Below are 21,796 nucleotides of genomic sequence, written 5' to 3'. Positions count from 1 at the left end.
CCATTTCAAGGGTACAATTCAATGGTTTTTAGGATATTCATAGATAGGTACAACCATCATCACAATCAATTTTAGAATTTTTTCATCATCTCAAGAAGAAACACCTTATCTGTTAGCTGTCACTCCCCTACGCCTGCGTACTCCTCACCCCCACACCCCAAGGAGCCAATGAGCAACATGCTGTAGATCTCACAGGGCTTGCTTCTTGACTGCGGACAACAGCTGTTTTTTAAAGAGACAGAAAGAACCTTAGATGGTCTTAGTCCAACCCCTCTATTCTGCAAATATTTGCCCAGCATCCAGCTGCTCTTAGGTAGTGAAGCCAGCCAAAGGCCGTTCATCTCCATGTGCAGCCCCCTCCTTCTGCTCTGCCCACTGGTGTCAGAGTGCCCCCCACCCCGGTGCCCACCCCAGCGAGCAGGCCCTGCCCTGCAGTGTGTGCTGAAAGTGATCCTTGGGGTTAAAATAAGAATTCTGAGCAACAGGAACGTGAACAGACCATTGAATGATGACAGTGACAGCCCGGGGCAACTACGCAGAACCCAGGGGATGCCAGAGTGGGGACCAGGGCCCACGCCCTCAGTTTGCCCACTTGTAAACGGAGCTGCTGGTTTGGGTGATGGTTATATTTTCTGAGTCACCCAGAAACTCAAAATGTAAAAATCCTGGTGGGTGGATGGAGCCGAGTGCAGGAAGGTGCGGCCTCTCATAGACGTTCAGGACGCCCAGGGCTTGGTGGGGGCAGGGAGCTGCCGGCCTCCCTGGTGGCGTGGGAAGCTCCCTGTACCGAATTGTCCTCATGAAACTACATGAAGCTCCTCCTCTGTAAAGTGTTCCTGGGAACGGTACCTCTTTAGAAAGGAAGGAGTCTGCACATTCCACCTTGGACATTTCATGGCACTATGCCCTGCTCCCGTTAATTCCACATCACATGGAGAGGCCATGGCTTGACAATGAAAATAATAACAACAGCAAGAGCAGGAATGACCCTTGGTTCCTGAGTGCATCCTGGTAAGTCGTGACTCCTTTAATCCTCAGTGAGGTAGGTAACCTTAGGCACACAGAGGAGGCATCTCATTCATGGTCACACAGCTAACACACAGCTAACAAGTGGCAGATGCACACCCACGCTGCTGGTGCCAGAAGGGCACTGTCAACTCTGGTGGTCATGGGAGGATGAGAAACATCTCCTGTAGAAGCGCCCACAACAGCTTCTGACACTGGTGCATGTTTGGGAAAGGGAAGAGAGATGCTCTTAGGTCTCCCCACATCCTCCTGGATATTTTGCCATTTCATTGTGGGCTTCTTTGTCTATATTTTTTCAAAACAGACAAACAGGATGGGAAAGCTCTGATGAAAAATCAAAGCCTGACCATCGGTCTTTCTCACATGTAAGTGGTTGGGAGGAGGGAGAGTTTTCTCCTTGGTGCATCTATAGCACCCAGGGTAGAGATGTCAGCCTCGCTTAAATGTCAAACCTGAGTTTGGGAGCAGCTCACAGCTGATTGGAAGATGAGAGTATGGGGTGGGAGAGCTTCCGCACCTCTTCCTTCATTGGTATAACCCCCTTCTGCTGGGGCTCTTGCTTGCATTTTGCCAACATCTGCTCAGGCTGCCTTTTCTTCCCCAAGTCTTGACAAACAACACCCTTGGTTACAAAGAGGAATATTTATAACCAAAGGAAAACATAAGTATTCGACTACCATGTTAGCAGTAGGGGAGGTTTCTTATATTTTTTCCAGCCTCATTAAAAATTTACCCCCTCCCCCACAACCCCCAAGGTCTGGACTGCATTCAGTTTCCGTAAGCTGGGTGTTTTGGCTTATCTGCTCTCTTATTCTTTCTTAGAAACTTGGATCAGGGGAAGTGAAATCCCAAAGAGGAAGGGGCTGGAAGCCTTTGGAAACCTGAAGGGCTCTTAGCCCAGTGCCCTCTGCCCTTGCTGCCCTGTGGGGGTGTTGTAAGGCAGCTAGCCATGGCATGGGAGCCGCAGGCTCTAGAAAGGGGGCCTGGGCCTCAACCTCACTCCTACTCATGTGGCCTCCTGTCAAAGAAGTAGATGTTGGTGCTTCAGGCAGATAGGCTGTGATGCACAGAATATCGTTGTAGAAAGGATTCTAAGAAACCCCCTAATCACACTGTAGTTCTGCAAATGAAGCCAACCCTTTGCCTTGAAAGAAAGGTTGGAAGGACATCAGGACCTCAAGTGCCCATTCTTTAAAATATCATTTGCTGTTCTTTTTCCAATTTTAAAGGCCATATATTTAATTACATCCACCAGTTCTAGAAATCACATTCAGAAAAGTATTAAAAATGGAGATCACTTATAATGGTGGCCCTGCATCTGGCCACCTGGACCCGCAGCAAGCATTGCTCATGGGTTGGCAGCACCCTTTACCAAGAAAGAAATCTAAAGAACTCAGTGGCTCCAAAACTGCTGTGTGAACATGGTCAGGGCATCGTCTCACCGGGGGTGGTGGGGGAGGGTGTGACATGACAGAGGTGTGCTGAGCTGAGAGCTCTTCTGGGCTCCTTATTAGATGTACAGCTGCTGTGCACCCTGAGCCCTTCTTCCTGGAAGCCCTGCTCACTTGTTAGGAGATGCTGAGATGATAGAGGTCACCACCTTGGCTGGGGTGGCTGCCCTGCAGTGGGACCTTTTACTGCCTCCCACCCCACCATCAGCATCCCCCAGGAGCTGGTGCCCAGCCTTGATTGGCACGTGGGGCCTGGCAGCAGCATGCCTTTGTGACAGGGCAGCACCATGGGGTCATGAGGCCACTTGGGCTCATTCTTGGGCTATGACTGAACAACTGGACCTGGTAGCTCAGATGGTAAGGCATCTTCCTACAATGTGGGAGACCCGGGTTTGATCCCTGGGTCAGGAAGATCCCCTGGAGAAGGAAATGGCACCCCACTCCAGTACTCTTGCCTGGAAAATCCCATGGACCGAGGAGCCTGGTAGGCTACAGTCCATGGTGTCGCAAAGAGTTGGACATGACTGAGCAACTTCTCTTCACGATACTACTCCTTCCTTACCCATAAAACTTCCTTAGAAATGTGGTGGTGACACACACGAGTCCCTGGTGCCACTGCAGGCACATCACCAGCTCTAAATTAAGGTTAGTGTCCCCTCCCTATACCGGACACCTCAAACTTAGGTACACTGTGGAATTAGCAAATCGCTCTGGGTTTCTTTTCTCAAGTTCTGTGACGCATAGCTAGGTGGTGGCACCTTTGACCTCAGGGAGTAAGTATTTTCTTAACTATCCCTGAATCCTTTAGAATTCAGGCCCTAGATAGCTGTCTTTCCAGTGGCCAGAGACTGAGTAGGTGACAGCCGCTGGGCAAAGGGGCCAATGATGCCTGGCAGTTGGGTTTCTAGAGTGGATCTCATCTGGGTACTTCATGCTACCAATGACTACATTTTCTTTAGAACTGATCCTGAAACTGCATGATTTAAAACTGAGGAAAAAATAACATTGCCACAAGATGGCCGACAAGAATAGCATTCGTGTTAGAAAGCAAACTGCAGTTTAAAAAAGCAGACATCTGAGCTCGTGCTGTGGGGTCAGCGGGGCAGTGGTGCTGGAAAGTGGGTTTGCTTAGGGGATGGTGGAACTCCTGTGAGGTGGGTGGGCTCAGGCCCTGGTCAGGGTCTGCAGATGCCCAGCCCCATCTGGACCCAAAGGGAAGGGAGGCCCTGGAGACCCAGCAGCCAGCCTTCATGAAGGTCACCCCTGCAGCACAACTGGGGTTCCACCAACATGGCTGTCATGGGGGCAACTTCGGGCATGTGCACATGCTGTCTTAGCTTTGCTGCGTATGGAGGCCACCTCCTTCTCACACACACAAACATCAGGCTCATGTGTCTTTGTAAAGTGGAATAAACATGATTTATTTCTATTTACTGATAAATGTTCCCCTGGGCAGATTTGTGTAGCTGAGCTCTTAACTGTGGCCGGAGAGGCTGCTAGGAAGCTTAAGGCCAGAGTCATCCCTGGTCACTCACTGTGACAGGGACCTTCTCTGGTCCTTGTTCCCTCACAGGAAAGTGAGATGGGTGTGCTCTCTGTCCTGGAGATGGGGTAAACAGTGGGAAGGGGTGACCAGTGAGTTGGGGTCAGCCTCTGCCCGAGGTGCCCTGGTGCCCTCGTCGGCCCTCCTGTGTCTGCACCGTAGGACCTGGCCCATGCCCATCCAGCCTCTACACCAAGAAGCAGGAGCCCTGGCTGTGCTCCTCACTTCCTCCCCAGGCTTTCTCTTTCTTCCCACCACCTTGGTGTCTGATTGCCCATCCCAGCTCCCCTTTCCTTATCTCTTCCTCCCATCAGTGTGGACGGGTGTGCAGGGAACTGGATGGGCCTCATCAGCATTCAGGACTAGGCGACTCCTTGGGCCTTTTTGTGTCCTAAGCCAGCTGTGCTGAGACCAGCCCCTGCCATCTGTCTGTCTGGTGCGCCGTGGGGTCCCAGGGTAGTAGAAACTATACCCCTGTGCTCTTGCTGCTCCCTACACTGCAGCACCCCACCCTGTCCCCAGAGCACACGGACACTCAACAGTAAATCCGGAGCGGCTGCTGGTGGGAAAGGAAGAAGACTGTGTGGGGTCGCAGACCTGGGCCGTGTGGCCTTAGGTGACCAGCAAGTCTCTAAAGGAGGTAATGGACTGCACCAGAGATTCTAAGCCAGGAGAGCGGGGGGTGGGGGAGCAGGGTTTGTGCCTGAGAGAACCAGGGTGGGGGCTATCACCCATGTCCTGACACGGGGAGGGAGTCCAGCACCACCCACCTCCCCGTCATTACATGCAAGGACCAGGCGGAGCCTGCTGCCTGCTGGGGAGGGAGCAGTCAGAGGAGTGCAGACCAGCAGTCCCCACCCGCCCCTGCCCACAGGCCCAGTGTCATTTCCATCGCTGAGGTAATGACTGTCATGTCCACACACACCCTTGATATTGCTGCTCAGGTCGGGCTGGGCCTTGGAGCAGAAGTCCAGATCTGACCTTCCGAACCACCATCTGGGGGCAGGCTGCCGTGTGACGTTTACAAAATATGTGTATCCTGTAACTGTGTTTGATCTCATCTGAAGGTAAGCACAAAGGCCCATGTCTAGGATCCTGAGAAAGTGCAGTCTGGGCAGTGCGGGTCACCCACCTCTTCAGACATATATGCACACACGTGCTCACACACACACACACACACACACACACACAGGTGCCTGAAAGGGGTCCTAGCTCCAAGACCTGCCCCTTTGTCTTCAGTCTCCCTCGTCAGGTGGTGTTCTGTTGATCAGTCACATCTGACTCTTTGTGACCCCATGGACTGCAGCACGCCAGGCTTCCCTGTCTTTCACCACCTCCCAGTTTGTTCAAACTCATGTCCATTGAGTCAGTGATGCCATCCAACCATCTCATCCTCTGTCGTCCCCTTCTCCTCCTGTCTTCAATCTCTCCCAGCATCGGGGTCTTTACCAGTGAGTCAGCTCTTCACATCAGGTGGCCAAGTATTGGAGTGTCAGCTTCAGCATCAGTCCTTCCAATGAATATTCAGGGTTGATTTCCTTTAGGATGGACTGGTTTGATCTCCTTGCTGGGTACCCTAACCCTAACCCAGGATGCTTTTGACCTTCCCTGCTTACTGCCCTCAAATCCTAAAGATCCACTTCCATTTTCATTCTCTCATTCATGGTGTCTGCTAGGCACCTCCTGTGAGCAGTGTTCTAGATGGTAAAGGTGCAACAGGGAACAGACAGAGATCCCGGCCTGCACACTCCACGTACACTCCTGTTAACTTCTCCCCCGAGAGTCACTGTAAGTGGCAAAATCATCCTAACTTCCCTGACAGTGTCCTAACAGCATCGATGATTCCCTCTGTGTACATCAGCAGCCAGACCTCTGGCTACGCTCCTTCAGGCCCCCACCACAGCTTTCATGGAAGGGCCGTTTCACCTGCAGCACACTCAGTTCTAAGAATTTCTTTCAGCCAAAAGAAGACCTGCCAAACCCACGTTATCTGTCAGTGGTCAGCTTTCAGTTTTCTCTCCTTCCTCCTGCCTCAGCCCCGCCTCAAAGCCATCTTCATAGTCAGAGCTTCATCGTGTATGTGGAGGGTCATGAGCAACCACACATCTACAGCAACCTGCCATCTAGGGAGTCTTAGTTCCATGTGTGGGGGCGGAGGGGCAGGGCGCTGCTTCTTCCCCAGACTGGGTGACCTTGAGCGGGTTCTTCCTCTAAGCCCAAGCTCCTGCAGCTGTGAAACGGGCGTTCCAGCACCTCCTTCGTTGGCTGTTGCAGGGTCAGTGTGGCCAGTTGCACATTAGTTGTGGTGCCTGATGCCAAGGAGACCCTCCAGCAGCACGTCAGGGTTTTCTGTATTGTCAAGGGCACACTTGAAGCCTGGGATGGTGACATTCTTTTCATTGCTTCTCCCCCAGCACCTGATGGCACGGTTCCTTCCTGTCTCCTTTGATGGAGGAGGGACTGGAATGCTCTGGGGGCGGGGGTACCATGCTAGCTGGAACTGGCCATGGCTGGTGGCAAGTTGGGGACCTCAGTGGGCTCAGCTGAGGCCTCATGAACAGGAGGAGGTAAGTCTGGGGAAGGAGCCTGAGGAGGAAACAGTGTCCCAGGTGGGTGGAGATCGGGCCCAAACCTGGTGTGACTGGAGATGAAGAGCTGCAGTGGGTGTGGTGGTGGCAGGGGCAGCTGGGGAGTGATGGAAGAAGTTTACACAGCCTCTGGGGGCCCATCCTCGCCAGCCGTCCTACATGAACTGGGACTGGAGGTGATGGGCCCTGGATGGCTCCTCCCCACCAGGTCCTCCCCAAGTGGGGAAAAACACTTCTGTCCTTTCTGTACCCAAGCATAGCCTTAAAAATATAGCCTCCTATGAAAAATAGACACAGCGTCTAAATGAAATACAAAATGTGGTCACCAAAGCTGCTGTTTTGTGACAGCCGTCCAGTAAATGAACTCCGGGGAGAGGGACAGGAGCCAGGATGCAGGGTTCTGGGATGCTGTCCGCAGGTAATGATGCACGATTTCTGGGTGTCAGGTGTGTGAGAGGCACCTGAGGCTCTTGACATACGTTGCCCCACTTCATCTTCACCCCGAATGTGAATTTCATACTTCTGTTATCTTCCCTTTGCCAACACAGAGACTGCAGCTCAAAGAGTGCTGTAGACTGAACGCTTGTGCCCCCAAATTCATGTGCTGAAACCTAATCCCTGCCCTGTGATGCTGTGAGGAAGTGGGACTTTGGAATGTGCTTAGGCCCAGGGGTCTCAGCTGGGAGACACACCCCCTGTGAACCAGGAGGTGGCCCTCGCCAGACACTGAATCTGCCTGCACGTGATCTGACCCACTCTTCTGGATTCCAAGACTGTGAGAAGTAACATTTTGTTGTCTGGGCCACCCAGCCGGTGGTATTCTGTTCTAGAAGCCCAAACAGACCAAGACAAAGAGGTTAAGGAATGGGCCCAAGGTCACTCGCCTGGCGAGTCATGGAGCTGGGACCAGTCCAGGGCCTCAACTTTGCTAGACAGCAGCTATTTCAGAATCACGATATGAGACTCACTAATACGATTATTTATATTCCTCAAAATTACTTACACCATTGTCTTATTGTTGCATTAGTCTTGGAAGGGAGATGAAGCAAGTTACCAATGAAAAACTGCATGCCAGAGAAACAGCAGTTTCCCGGAGGTTCAGGTAGACACAGAATCCAGAGCAGGACAGCTCCCCACCCCAGCCCCAGCTGTACACAAGCCCATCCTTAAGACACACCTCCCTCCTCAGCTCGAAGGAGAAGGGAAAGCTGTGGGTTTGGTGGAAGAAGATCTCAGTGGGATGAGCCTGGTCCAGGCCTGGGGGTTGAGAGTGAGCCTGGTATGGAGGGGAAGAGTGGGCCTGGTTGAGGGTGGGGAAAGGAGTCGGGGCCACGCTTTCTCAGTAGTGTCTACGGCAGGACTCACAGACACAGGAACTGTCACAGAATAGCCTTGTCATCTCCTGGCCTTTGGGTTTCTGCCAGTAAGGGACTGCAGTTACAGTGACATCTGTGATTCGTCTGGCTGACATCTGAGTCTGCTGTGTGGCAACACTGTGCCAGGCACACAGTTTACAACCTTTCCTGACTTGTTATTACCTTACTATTTATGTCGAGCACCAGATCTGGTCAGAGGAGTCAGAGTTCCTTGTTCTGCCTGTACAAATACGTCTGACCTGATCTCTTTTCACTGAGTCTGAAGAATGGTCTGTGCACATGAGCTTGACTGTAGAAAACCACTGCTCCAGACAGAGAGGACACGGTGGGTCCTTGGACCTAGGGGAGCTGCAGGAGGGCACCTGGGGGGAGGGGGGGGGCTGCCATCCTTCCTCCCCCAGTGGCTGCCTCAGCTCAGTGCACGTGGAGGTGATCACAACACCTCTGCCCAGCAGTGAACACCCAGGAGATGCTTCAGAGCAGGTTGACTGCTCTGAAGTCAAGACACTGGTGTTGGCTATCACACGTAAATCTTGTTTTCTGTGGGATATGCGATTTCTTACAAGTGTGTGTGTGCCTCATACAGTGAATGTTTCTGAAGGTAGCATGTCATCCCTTCTCTTTGTACCAGTGCTTTGTCACATGATTTCTGGTCAAGGTTATGGATTCAGTGTCTCTATTAGTCCACAAGTTAGCCTCTTTCTATAGGGACTGCACACTGCTATTCTATGACCTATTTCCTATGAGCATCACTGACTCAGGTGCCTGATTCCAAAACTGTTTTCTTTGTTGTCAACTTCTTGGCCAGCCACTGTGCCACATTAGCTCGAGGAAGCCTGCACACACATGCATACACATGCACTCACACAGGCATGCACAGAGTCTACTGTTGTGTGTCCCTGAAGGAACTCCTGCAGCTGATACATTACGTGACTGATGCTACACTTGGGGTTTTCCGGCGAGGTTTCTGAGGTTTTCTGATGGCTGTGGAGGATGGTTAGCATCGACAGTCCTCTTTTGGAAGGCACCATTTAGCGGGCACCAGCAGTGATCTGAGCTCATTTCATGCATTGGTAAGCTTTGCAGATCAGACCTAAACAGAAGGGGGAGGCTTGCTGCCCACTAGCATGGAGCAGGTTATCCTCCCATCCCCAGCCACACATCCAGGGATGTTGGGAGCACAACCAGGACTCCCACCCAAGACCCCTACCCCTGCATGGAGACCCCTGAATCCAGCTGTGAATTGTGTTTGTTACCCGTCACTTAGCGGTGAACAAAAGTTCCCCAAGGCAGGAGGCTTTAGCACTCTCGAGTGGCCATCTGACTACGTTCTGCAGATGAAACTTGGACTTCAGGTGTTTGTCAAATAGCTGGCTTACCCTGCATGTCAGCCACCAGGAGAAGGAAAGAAGAATGCCAGAGACAGGATGATTACTTCCGCTGAAGATGCAGACCAGTTGTAGCTGTAGCTGTCAGTGACAACACTAGGTCCGCCTGTTTTCTGTGTCACCGATTTATGGACTGTTCGGAGAAGGCAATGGCACCCCACTCCAGTACTCTTGCCTGGAAAATCCCATGGACAGAGGAGCCTGGTAGGCTGCAGTCCATGAGGTCGCTAAGAGTCGGACACGACTGAGCGACTTCACTTTCACCTTTCACTTTCATGCATTGGAGAAGGAAATGGCAACCCACTCCAGTGTTCTTGCCTGGAGAATCCCAGGGACGGGGGAGCCTCGTGGGCTGCCGTCTATGGGGTCGCACAGAGTCGGACACGACTGAAGCGACTTAGCAGCAGCAGCAGCAGCAGGCCTCTAGGTTGTTTTTTTAATTCTTTTTACTTATTCAGTTCATTTCAGTCGCTCAGTCATGTCCAACTCTTTACGACACCATGGACTGCAGCACACTGGGCTTCCCTGTCCCATCACCAGTTCCCGGAGCTTGCTCAAACTCATGTCCATCAAGTTGTTGATGCCATCCAACCATCTCATCCTCTGTCTTCCCCTTATCCTCCTGCCTTCAATCTTTCCCAGGATCCGGGTCTTTTCCAATGAGTCAGCCCTTTGCATCAGATGGCCAAAGTATTGGAGCTTCAGCTTCAGCATCAGTTCTTCCAATGAATATTCAGGACTGATTTCCTTTAGGATGGACTGGTTTGATTTTCTTGCAGTCCAAGGGACTCTTAAGAGTCTCCTCCAACACCACAACTCAAAAGCATCAGTTCTTTGGTGCTCAGCTTTCTTTCTGGTCCAACTCTCACATCCATACATGACTACTGAAAAAATCATAGCTTTGACTATATACACCTTTGTCAGCAAAATAATGGCTCTGCTTTATAATATGCTGTCTAGGTTTGTCATAGCTTTCCTTCCAAAGAGCAAGCGTCTTTTAATTTCATGGCTGCAGTCACCATCTGCAGTGATTTTGGAGCCCAAGAAAATAAAGTCTGTCACTGTTTCCATTGTTTCCCCATCTATTTGCCATGAAGTGATGGGACCAGATGCCATGATCTTTTTTGAACGTTGAGTTTTAAGCCACCTTTTTCACTCTCCTCTTTCACTTTCATGAAGAGGCTCTTTAGTTCCTCTTCACTTTCTGCCATAAGCGTGGTGTCATCTGCATATCTGAGGTTATTGATACTTCTCCCGGCAATCTTGATTCCAGCTTGTGCTTCCTGCAGCCCAGTATTTCAGATGATGTACTCTGCATATAAGTTAAATAAGCAGGGTGACAATATACAGCCTTGACATATTCCTTTCCCGATTTGGAACCAGTCCATTGTTCCATGTCCGGTTCTAAATGTTGCTTCTTGACCTGCATACAGATTTCTCCAGAGGCAGGTCAGGTGGTCTAGTATTCCCATCTCCTTAAGAATTTTCCACAGTTTATTGTGATCCACACAGTCAAAGGCTTTGGCATAGTCAATGAAGTGGAAATAGATGTTTTTCTGGAATTCTCTTGCTTTTTTGATGATCCAGCGGATGTTGACAATTTGATCTCTGGTTTGTCTGCCTTTTCTAAATCCAGCTTGAACATCTGGAAATTCTCGGTTCACATACTGTTGAAGCCTGGCTTGGAGAATTTTGATCATTACTTTACTAGCATGTGAGATGAGTGCAAATGTGCAGTAGTTTGAACGTTCTTTGGCATTACCTGCCTTTTTAGATTGGAATGAAGAGTGACCTTTTCCAATCCTGTGGCCACTGCAGAGTTTTCCAACTTTGCTGGAATATTGATTGCAGCTCTTTTACAGCATCATCTTTTAGGATTTGAAATAGCTCAACTGGAATTCTATCACCTCCACTAGCTTTGTTTGTAGTGATGGTTCCTAAGGCCTACTTGACTTTGCACTCCAGGATGTCTGACTCTAGGTTAGTGATTATCTAACGTCATGGTTATCTGGGTCATAAAGATCTTTTTTGTATAGTTCTTCTGTGTTTTCTTGCCACCTCTTCTCAATATCTTTTGCTTCTGTTAGGTCCATACCATTTCTGTCCTTTATTGTGCTCATCTTTGCATGAAATGTTCCCTTGGTATCTCTAATTTTCTTGAAGAGATCTCTAGTCTTTCCCATTCTATTGTTTTCCTGTATTTCTTTGCATTGATCACTGAGGAAGGCTTTCTTATTTCTCCTTGCTATTCTTTGGAACTGCATTCAGATAGGTATATCTTTCCTTTTCTCCTCTGCCTTTTGTTTCTCTTATCTCAGCTATCTGTAAGGCCTCCTCAGACAACCGTTTTACCTTTTTGCATTTCTCTTTTCTTGGAACACGAAAAAGAATCACACAGGTGATCATGGCCTCCTGTACAATGTTACAAGCCTCTGTCTATAGTTCTTTAGGTACTCTGTCCATCAGATCTGATCCCTTGAATCTATTTGTCACTTCAACTGTATAATTGTAAGTGATTTGATTTAGGTCATACCTGAATGGTCCAGTGGTTTTTCCTACTTTCTTCAACTGAAGTCTGAATTTAGCAACAAGGAGTTCATGATCTCAGCCACAGTCTGCTCCTGGTCTTGTTTTTGCTGACTGTATAGAGCTTCTTCATCTTCAACTGCAAAGAATATAATCAATCTGATTTCGGTGTTGACCATCTGGTGATGTCCATGTGTAGAGTCTTCTCTTGTGTTGTTGGAAGAGGGTGTTTGCTATGACCGATGCATTTTCTTGGCAAAACTCTGTCAGCCTTTGCCCTGCTTCATTTTGTACTCCAGGCAAAACTTGCCTGTTTGGCAGTACCAGGCCTTGCTTGTGGCATATGGGATCTTAGTTCCCTGACCAGGGATGGGACCCAGGTCCCCTGCATTGGGCGCATGGAGTCTTAGCCACTGGACCACCAGAAGAGTCCCATGCCTTAAGCTTTTTTTCATGTCTCAGACAAGAGGGATACTTTTGTGACAATGCAGGACATTCCAGTTATATTTTTATGTCTGTTTGATTTGGCCTGGAGAGAAGTTATTTTATTATTTTTAAATCATTAATTTAAAATATTGTGTTTCTCATATGTGTTGCCACACTGCTGACTAGCTGTACCAAAAAGTGCCAGTGTGTGCAAAATGAGAATCTCATCTCAAAATGAAAGCGTCAGTCTCTAAAAGGTTGTGCTTTCAAAAGCACACAAAGCCAGGCTTTTCTTCCAGATGGAGCGGAGGTGGGGGTCAGTGCCACACGCGGGGTGCCCACTGGCCTTGGGTCTGCTTGGTGCAGTGGGTGGAGGGAGGGAGCAGCAGGAGCGGCTTCCTTGGCACTGGGACCTGCGTCTCAGTGGGCCTCAGGGCAGACTGGGCAAGACAGGCTATTGTCTGACTTCTCCTCACTCTAGGGTGGTTCTTCAGTTTAAGACACAGAGAGGTTGTCTGGCACGCCTAAGGTCACACGGCCAGCAGCTGTGACAGGGAGGGGGAAAAAAGACATCAGAAGATGCAGAAGGGCCAAGAGGAGTTCTCCAGCGGTTTCTTTCAGTTCAGGGAGAGAGTGAGGAAGTCAAACCCAACAAGACCCCAAGCCAACTCACCCAAGCTGGGCACCTGGTGGGTATCTGTCATGCACCCCCTCCCACATCATGCCCATGACCATGTGTCTTCCACCCAGGGCCCACCCAGGACACCCCGCCTTGGTGTCCTCGAGGAGGTGTGGCCAGTGGTGTGCCAGCCCCATCCTGCCCTGCCCACCCATTCAGGTCTTCTCTTACACACAGGAGCTCCTGGCTGACCTGACCTGTCCGCCAGGCACATCAGCATGGGGGTCCTGACACCAGACCCTGCCCAGGGGGCTCAGCACTGAAGCTTCTCCTCCCTGGTGAGCGTGGCTCCTTCCTCCACCACTTACTTTCCATCCACCCTCAACAGGAATGTGTTGAACATACCATGTAGCGGGCTCCAAGGATGCAAGGCGACATGACAGCCTTGACCTCTGAGGGCAGGGCAGCAGAGCAGACAAAGCAAGGGTGAGTTTCTGACAAAACACCCATAGGCTGATACACCCAAGGAGGGAGACCCAGCGAGGGCTGAGACTGAGAAGCCTCGTTGGGTGGGCAGGAAAGCCAACAGGAGGGGACGCATAATGAATCTGGAGGCCAAGGGGATGCAGGCCCTGCATTGGAAGGAGATGCCAGGACCCAGGCCTGGCACCAGCTCTGCTTGTGAGCTCTGTGCCTGCTCAGCAGGGAGAGTGGTCCAGGATGAGTCTGCGGGTAGGGCACACAGGGCCCCAGACCCTAAAGGCTTTGTAAGGAATGTGGTCTTCCTTTTAGTGCAGTGAGAAAGCATGAGGGTATTTTCATTAAGCAGGGGAGTATTGTGGTTCAGTTTGTGTTTTTAAAATAATTTCCCTGTTGCCATCAATTATTTGGGGAGGGGGCATGCCCTTGGGGGAGGCTGTTTTCATTGTTCAGGCCAGAGGCAGCAGCCACGTGCGTAGGGGAGCTGCAGGGGCTGGTTGGTTGCACAGTGTGGAGGTGGGGCAGGATGTGCTGTGGGGGAGATAAGGGGTGCAGGAGACCAGGGGTTCATGGTGGTTCAGGTTTCTGACTGAGATAACCGGGGGACTGGCAGGGAGGAGCAAAAGGGAGGAATAGTGGGAACCTGGGATTTCAGTCCAGGCACAATTTAAGGGATGAACCTTCGTTGCCTATCCTGTACAAATGAAAGTGAGAAGTGAATGTGGCTGCTGTTGGAAGGAGGCCTCCAACCCTGGGCTCAGGCCCCCCACAGCCTCACTCACCTGTAGTCCTTGGCTGCGCCCAGCACACCTGGAGGACACTGGGTGAGGAGCCAACAGAGGGGCATGCCTTGGCCACCCACCTGCTCTGCCAGATCCCTGCTGAACTGGTGACTTCAGGAGTAGCCCCAGACCTCACCCACTCCATGTGCAGCAACGGACCCCCTCAAGTGTGGTCCACATGCTAACAGTGCTTCACTGGCCCAGCCCTGGGGCCAGCCCAGGCCCTGTGCCCCTTGACACCTCCAGCTGCTCGCCCTCCTGCACAGTCCACCAAATGTGAGCCGTTGGCTCTGGGCACAGGGCCTCTGCACGAGATGGTCTCTCTGCCTGAAAGACTCTGACATCCCCACCCCCAGCCCTCTAGGCTGATGCCTCTCCACCCATACAGCCTATCCCACATGGCCCCTTCAGGGAGCCTCCCAGACCTGTCCCCAGGATCTGGATTCAGGGTCGTCTTGTGGGCACAGCCTCCCACAGCCAGACATCACCTGGTCACTCTTCACTGCTTGCTTCCCTCACCACATCGAGAACTTCTGGGGACCGAATACCGCTCTTACTCCATTCTATTGCTGAGGGGACCACGACACCCTAGTGTGATATTCCCTGCCACCCTTGAGTGACATTCTCCTTTACAAATGGGGCATCTGCTTTTCTAGTTGCTGCTGAGGTTGTTTTCCTTGCTGGGGGTGGACTGGGGTGTCTCTCTGGGGGTGGAGCTTTGCTGAGTGACTGTCAGTGCCCCTGGTCTGTGGGCCTCTGGGGTCCTGGGTCCCTGGAGGATGAGGAAACCAGGTTCGTGGCGGTGATGGGCCTTAAGGCATGGCATGGTGACACCATGGAGGGGGAGAGGACTGTGTCAGTATACTAGCTGGACACCAGGATTAGCCTGGCAGGCAGTGCTCTTCGCCCCAACCCACAGCCTCCCTGCTCCCTCCCCCGTCTCCATGCTACTTTGACCTTTTTGCATGGTGGAGTCTCCTTTCCCTCCAGAGTTGCTCCTGGCTGTGCTCTGGGACCCTTCTCGGCCCACTGCAGAGGCGGAGGGAGGTCCTGTGGTGTGAGGACTAAGCATCTGGCTTGAGTTGTGTGCTTGCTGGGTGCAGACAGCCACGTCCCCTTTGGATGAGAGGATGATGGGGTTTGTAACCACAGGCAGCAGCAGGCTACTAGGCTGGCCCTGGGCTCTGTGGGTCAAAGGTCACCACTGTAAGGACTCAGTGGTGGGTGACCTTGGGCTTGTCCTCACACTCCTGAGCTCCTGTTTCCTCACCTGCAGAATGGGCTGATGGGAGGACTGCACAGTTAATCCCTGGAAAAACTCTTGGTCAGTGAATCAAAAGTGAGGGAGTCTCACCTTGGCTGGGGATCTGCCCCCCTTCAGGGCTCTGTTAGTTGGTGGCAGGGACCCACTGTGCCTGACCCCCTTCCCTCCCAGGGACTGCCCAGAGCAACACTTCACACGTGAAGAGTCACAACTACTGAAGAAAGCCACAGAGGCTGCTCGTAAATCAAGTCAGATAGTTCAGAGTGTGTCTGCTGCTTCCTCGTTTCTTCATTAAGCAGTTGGCCAGGCCTGGGTCTGTTGTGTGAATTCATTTTGAAATGGCCTGGGAGGCAAAATGACTTTAAACATAACTTTTGGAAGAGAAAATTTCATTCTGCTTACTCAGCATGATGTAGCAATTAAAATGCTGGTTTTCCTCCTTTTTGAGAGCTACCCCTGAATAATTTATGACTTCACCCACCAGCAGCTATAAGGTTCACTGAAATAAAATTATTTCAAGCAGAGTGGCTGTGGAGCAGAGGCCGTCTTCCCAGCCTCACTGTCCAGTCAGCCTGGGCCGATGCCTGTTGCACCAGGACTGTCTGGAGCCCTTCTAAGAAATGACTGGTGAAAGAAGATATGGTGGCCACTTTGCTCTCTGGGCCTCGGTTTCTTCTTCTGTAAAACGAGGACAACTAAAGCACTCTCTAGCCCTCAGCCCGCCATCTCTGGCTTCCTGTGGATACTGTCTCAGTAGCGGTTACCTAGTCATAGGTACCTCTATAGGGCCAGGCACTGTGTTGAGTGCTTTCCCTGCATCCTCCAGTCATCCTGCCCCACAGACAGCCCAGTGAGGCTGCTCTCACTGTGCCCATTTTACGAACAGGAGAGATGAAATCTGCCCAAGACTGTGCAGTCAGTGAGAAATAAATTTAGAATTTCACCTCCCAAATCTGCCCATCTGAACTTATTAGTAAGACCTAGGATGTCTCCTGTACATTGTCAGCCTTAATTTTGCTGTAGAAAAGTTGTTTTTCAGAGGCTGTCTAAATCAGTAGTAGAGAAAGGTTGGGGTGGGGCTGGGGTTAAAGTTCTGAAGAATTTGCACAGCTTTTATTATAAATCATTAGGGCTTCCCTGGTGGCTCAGACGGTAAACAATCTGTCTGCAATGTGGGAGACCTAGGTTTGATCCCTGGGTTGGGAAGATCCCCTGGCGAATCCCCATGGACAGGGAAGCCTGGATGGCTACAGTCCATGGGGTCACAAAGAGTCAGACACAACTGAGTGACCAAGCACAGCACAGCACATACAGATGCAATGGAAGCAACGCTTTCTCCTTTAAGTCTCTACATACTGTTAGCCTGGTTTACCTGGAGTTGAAAGTGATGTTTCTTAAGGATGTATGTATGTGTGTATGTATTTCTAAAGACTGTCCCAGCATTTGTAAAAACTATTTTTTATTGAATTGGTGAAATTAAATAAGCCCCTTCAGATTTATTTACTAATAAATTTAGAGTTACCCAGGTAGAGAGTGCCTGATAAATTGCTCTCACCTGAATGGAATCTTTCAGGCCCTAAGTGGTAAAAAGCATTCCAAAGTCACCTTAATTTACAAGGAAATGAGAGCGAGAAAGACGTGCCGAGCTCTTTGTTCAGAATTCAGCGTGTCTTTGGGTCTCCACTGCCCTCCCCTGTGCGTCTTTCTCTTCTGGTCATGTTTCTGGGTTTGCCGGGTCTGTGAGGGTGGGATGGGGAGGCGTGTGCAGGATTCGGTGGGGACACGGGGCCCAGAGAGCAGCAGTGAGGTATCCTGTCTGGAGGGTGGGCAGGACGGCTTCCGGATGGGTATTTGGGTCCTCCCGGGAGGGCGTGGGGGTGGGGGCGGTGGCGCTTGGGCGGAGGCTCAGTGTGGGGACGCGGTGGCCGTAGCAGTAGCGCTTGGCCTGCCTGTCCAGGTCCCACCCGGAAGATGCCTCCCAGCGCCAGCGCCATGGACTTCTTCCAGCTCTTCGTCCCTGACAACGTCCTCAAGAACATGGTGGTGCAGACCAACCTGTACGCCAAGAAGTTCCAGGAGCGGTTCGGGAGCGACGGGGCCTGGGTGGACGTGACGCTGCCGGAGATGAAGGCGTTCCTGGGCTACGTCATCTCCACCAGCACCTCCCACTGCGAGTCGGTCCTCAGCATCTGGAGCGGCGGCTTCTACAGCAACCGCAGCCTTGCACTGGTCATGAGCCAGGCCCGCTTCGAGAAGATCCTCAAGTACTTCCACGTTGTGGCCTTCCGCTCCAGCCAGACCACACACGGCCTCTACAAGGTCCAGCCCTTCCTGGACTCCCTGCAGAGTGGCTTCGATTCGGCCTTCAGGCCTTCCCAAACCCAGGTGAGGCCGTGGGCCCCAGGCCGGGCCTCCCGGGGTGGCAGTGGGCAGGGAGGCAGTGGTGTCAGTCAGTGGCTTCCTCCATCCTGCCTGTACCCCGAGGTCACTTCCGGGGAATCCCTGCGTGGCCACAGCCCATCCCGTCCCCATCTGATTAGAGGAAGGTGATGGAAGAACAGCCCCAAACCACATTTAGCATTCTGCTCCAAGAGGGTTTCCCTCCTCTTTTCTCCTCGTCCTGCTTTTCCATTAATTATCCTTTCTTTCTCAGCTATGGTTTGCACAGGGTAATGTTCATTTTCTTGTATTCTCTGAGTACCGTGCTCATCTGCTGGTTGTGAAGGAAAGTGAGCGGCCTTCTAGGGGTGCAGGGAAGGAGGCTGGGGTCCAGCGTTCTCAGGCCAGGGTAGTGGCCCAAGTGCTGGGTACCCGGCGTGCATGGAGAGTGAATGCCTTTGAGGGAGTTGCAGCCAGCTGTCAGCTGTGACCCTGACCATCACAGCCCCTCACCTTCCTCACTACCTAAACAGTGCTGTGTTTGCTCTCAGTTCCTGGCTCTTAGCCCTGGCCTCCAGTGGACTATGGCAGTCGCATTTGGCTGTGGTGACAAACTTCCAGAAGTCATCCTCAGAGTTGCTCTGCTGGTCTGGTAAACTGACAGGGTGACTCTTCCCAGAGATTGCTCTAACCAGATCATCAGGAGGTTCCTGGCCTAAGTGAGCCAAATTCCCTCTGACTTGTTTCATATGGAGAGAAAAATCTTACTTCTCTTTCATTTGTACATTTAAAGATCTACCTACCCACCCACTTTTCCTTAAGGGCCTTTGTAATGAGCCTCAAGTTCTTTTTGCAGTTCTCTTAGAGATATACTCCAAATTTCCTATCCTATCTTCACTGCACAGCTTTAAAGCATGGGGTTTCTGTGGGGAAGATAATGCCCTCTCTGCCTTTGCAGGCTTCCCAGCTCCAGGGCCCCCTGTGATTCCCGGTTTTCCAAATCCTTCCGCTATTTACAGGGCAGCAAATGCTGTTTGATCTTGGCCCTCACTTTCCTTCTTTACCAAGACGTGGGGTCTTAGGGGACACAACCTCTGCCTTACATAACAGGCTCTACAGGACCAATACAGGGCTGGGCATGGTTTTTTTGTTTGTTTGTTTCACTGAATATTTGCTTGGTTGAAAATGAGCCAAACCAGAGACACATTGGCTGGGATGCAAGGGGAAAAAACAATATTCTGACCATACTGGAGTCAAACATTAGAAGAGCTGCTGGAGAGGTCTGAGTGCTTGCTAAGCCTAAGTGTCTTTCGAGAGTTAACCAACCAGCTCCTTAGGTGATTGGTATTTAACAGCCTGAAGATGAGGCTGCCGAAGGCCCTTCCAGCCCCTAGACGAGCTGTACTGGTGATTATACGCATGTTTGTTGTGTGCCTGCCAGGTACCGACCCCACCCCGTGCTGTCTGATCCTTCTGGAGCAGCAGCATCAGACACTGAGACCTACATCCCAGGCGATCCCCATGGCCACCTGCGTGTGTGTCCGTGGGGTCTGCTTGGCCAGTGGGCACCTGCAGCACCCACTAGCAAATTCTGAGCTGTGTGGACTCACCCCCTCCCACCCCAGACAGGGGTGCTGTGATGGGGCAGTGCTGCCCCCCTGGGTCTTGCCCTCCTGTGCCCGCAGACGGCTGTGAGCAGAGACCCTGAAGAGGTGGTCACTTTATTCTTGCTGCCCTCATCTTTTCTTTGGATCCAGTTGATGAAACTGAAAAAAGAGGGACTGACATGAGCTTTAGATTGGGGAGTGGCTCTCTGGTCATGTCAGGTTCTTTTTTTTTTTCCTCCCTTTGCTTTTTTCTTTTCTTTTAATTTTATTTAGTTTTTTGCCTTTGTACTTACAAATGTATTTGTTCTTGTTGCTACCATTTTCCAGCCCATGCTCTATGTGGTGGTCAGGATCCCAGCAGGAAACAAATGCTGTGTTCTAGAAGGGCAGTTACAGAGAACTGGAAGCAGGGACTGTGGACATTCAGGGTTTAGGCGGATCATCAAGGTGGCGATCCCCTGGGCTGGCAACAGCGGGAAGCCACAGTGCTGAGGAGGGGGAGCGATGGCTTCAGCCTGAGGGGCCGGATGGCACAGGCAGGCAGGGCCCCAGTCTCTTGTTCATCCCTCTCTTGTAGCCACAAAAGGCAGGCACTGGGGGCAGGGCCCCGGGATGTGGTTTATAAGAGGTTGGCCTCCAGTCCCCAGTGCAGGGTGGGAAGGTGGAAAGGGAGTCTGGGGGGCAAACAGTACCTAGTACAAACCACCCAACAGATAGAACTTGAGGCAGAGGGGAAGTCAGAATCCCTGGGGTCAGCTTTCCAATGTGCTGATGACCACCTGGAATTTCCTCTTCCTCCCAACTCTGGGCCCCTGTTGAGCCAGCTCTGTCAGGAGGCTGGAGCAGGATCAGATAAAGGGGATGAGACCAGAAAGTGTGCATGCAGTGTGTGGAGCACCCTCGGGCCTTTCTATGTGCTGGGGTCCTACCAACATGGGCTGTTGAGGTGGTGGCTCTGGGCACACGCTCAGCCTCTCTGCCTCATCCTTACACACAGAAACATCAGCATCACATATGTCTTTGTTAAGTGAAACAAAGGAAACTTTCAAGCTTTCCTGGCTTTCCGGTTGGCTCTGAAACATTCCATTCAAGGAGAAGGTATGTTTGCGAGTCGCCGCTCACCTCCCCTGAGGCCTCAGGGCTCTGTTGACGCGACTTCACTCTGCCTGTGAGACCAGTGGGAACAGTCCCTGTTCCACCCCCACCAGACATGTGGCTGGTGTGTTCCCGACTCCCAGGAGTGGCTCTGCATCCCCACCGTACACACACCCGACCTCAGCACACAGCACCCTCACACACACCCTCTGCGCTGCAGTCTCCTTTTTATTCCAGCAAATCTGACCCTTTGGGTGAGTTTACAAAGTCTTCAGAGGGTCCCCAGCTGTGGTATGTGCCCACGCACGAGTATTCATGCACGGATACTGAATGCGGAGACTGAACGCATCTTCTCAAGCCTGGGGGCAGGTTAGTTAGAGGAGGATCTGGGGAGGGCTTGTGAAAGTACACAACTGCCTTGTCTCCCCTGCCCAATACCTGCCCCTCACCCAAGCGTGTCACACGAGGAGGGCCTGAGGACACAGCACTGGGTGAGGTGGTGCTGGCCCCCTGCAGCCTGGCGGGGAGGAGGCAGTTTTTGGAGCTCTGTAGAGCGCCCTGCCCTGCACTGTGACTGCTCCACATTCCTGCAAGGAGGGTGGGAAAGAGAAGAAGCCATGGAGGCCAGGAGCTACTGCTGACTCTCTTACTTTGGTGAAACGTCTTATGAAATATAAATTTGAATAGATTCTGTGCTGTGGTAAATGCAGATGGAATAGAGGACATCAGCTTTCTGAAGAGCTGGGAGAGGGCCTCATCTTCCCCACTCTGCTCATCCACCACTCCCCCAGCCCATGTGTGGGACTTTTGGCCATCCTTCTAGAGTGGATCCAAATGGGCTTTGAATATTTGATGAGCCGCGTGGAGCTGGGCATGGGTCAGCTTCTCCAGCCTCCCCTTCATGAGTTCAAGGCAAGGCAGGCCTTGTTCAACAGCTCCTGCTTCCAACAACAGAAAACTGCAGGGGCTGGTTGTGCACACCAGAGACCCAACACTGCAGGGCAGTTATTTCTCAAGTGGAATTCAAGTTAACGTAATAGGAGAATGGAAGGCTACTGCCCATGTCACAACTGGTGAGTGTTAATCTCTGTTCTGCCGTCATCAGGCCACGTTCTGACGTCACCTGGGAGCTTGTTGGAAATGCAGAAACTCAGGCTCTGCCCCAAACTTACTGGAACAGAAGCCACATTTCAGTAAGATTCCCAGGTGACTAGTTTGTTCATTCAAGTTGAAAAGCCCTGATGGA

General features: G+C 51.6%; 1 protein-coding gene across 1 annotated transcript in view; it reads left to right on the top strand.

Moving 5' to 3' along the window:
• PGBD5 (piggyBac transposable element derived 5) overlaps positions 1 to 21,796 on the top strand; it is a 98,101-nt gene that overhangs the window by 38,977 nt on the left and 37,328 nt on the right. Inside the window, exon 2 of the mRNA XM_061404792.1 lies at positions 17,427 to 17,854. Coding sequence (XP_061260776.1) covers positions 17,427 to 17,854 — 428 coding nt within the window. The remainder of the gene's footprint in view (positions 1 to 17,426; positions 17,855 to 21,796) is intronic.

Source organism: Bos javanicus, chromosome 28 (genome assembly GCF_032452875.1).
Source record: "Bos javanicus breed banteng chromosome 28, ARS-OSU_banteng_1.0, whole genome shotgun sequence".
In the NCBI taxonomy this organism is placed as follows: Eukaryota; Metazoa; Chordata; class Mammalia; order Artiodactyla; family Bovidae; genus Bos; species Bos javanicus.
Note: the sequence above shows the minus strand (reverse complement) of the source record. Positions and strands in the feature narration are given on the sequence as shown.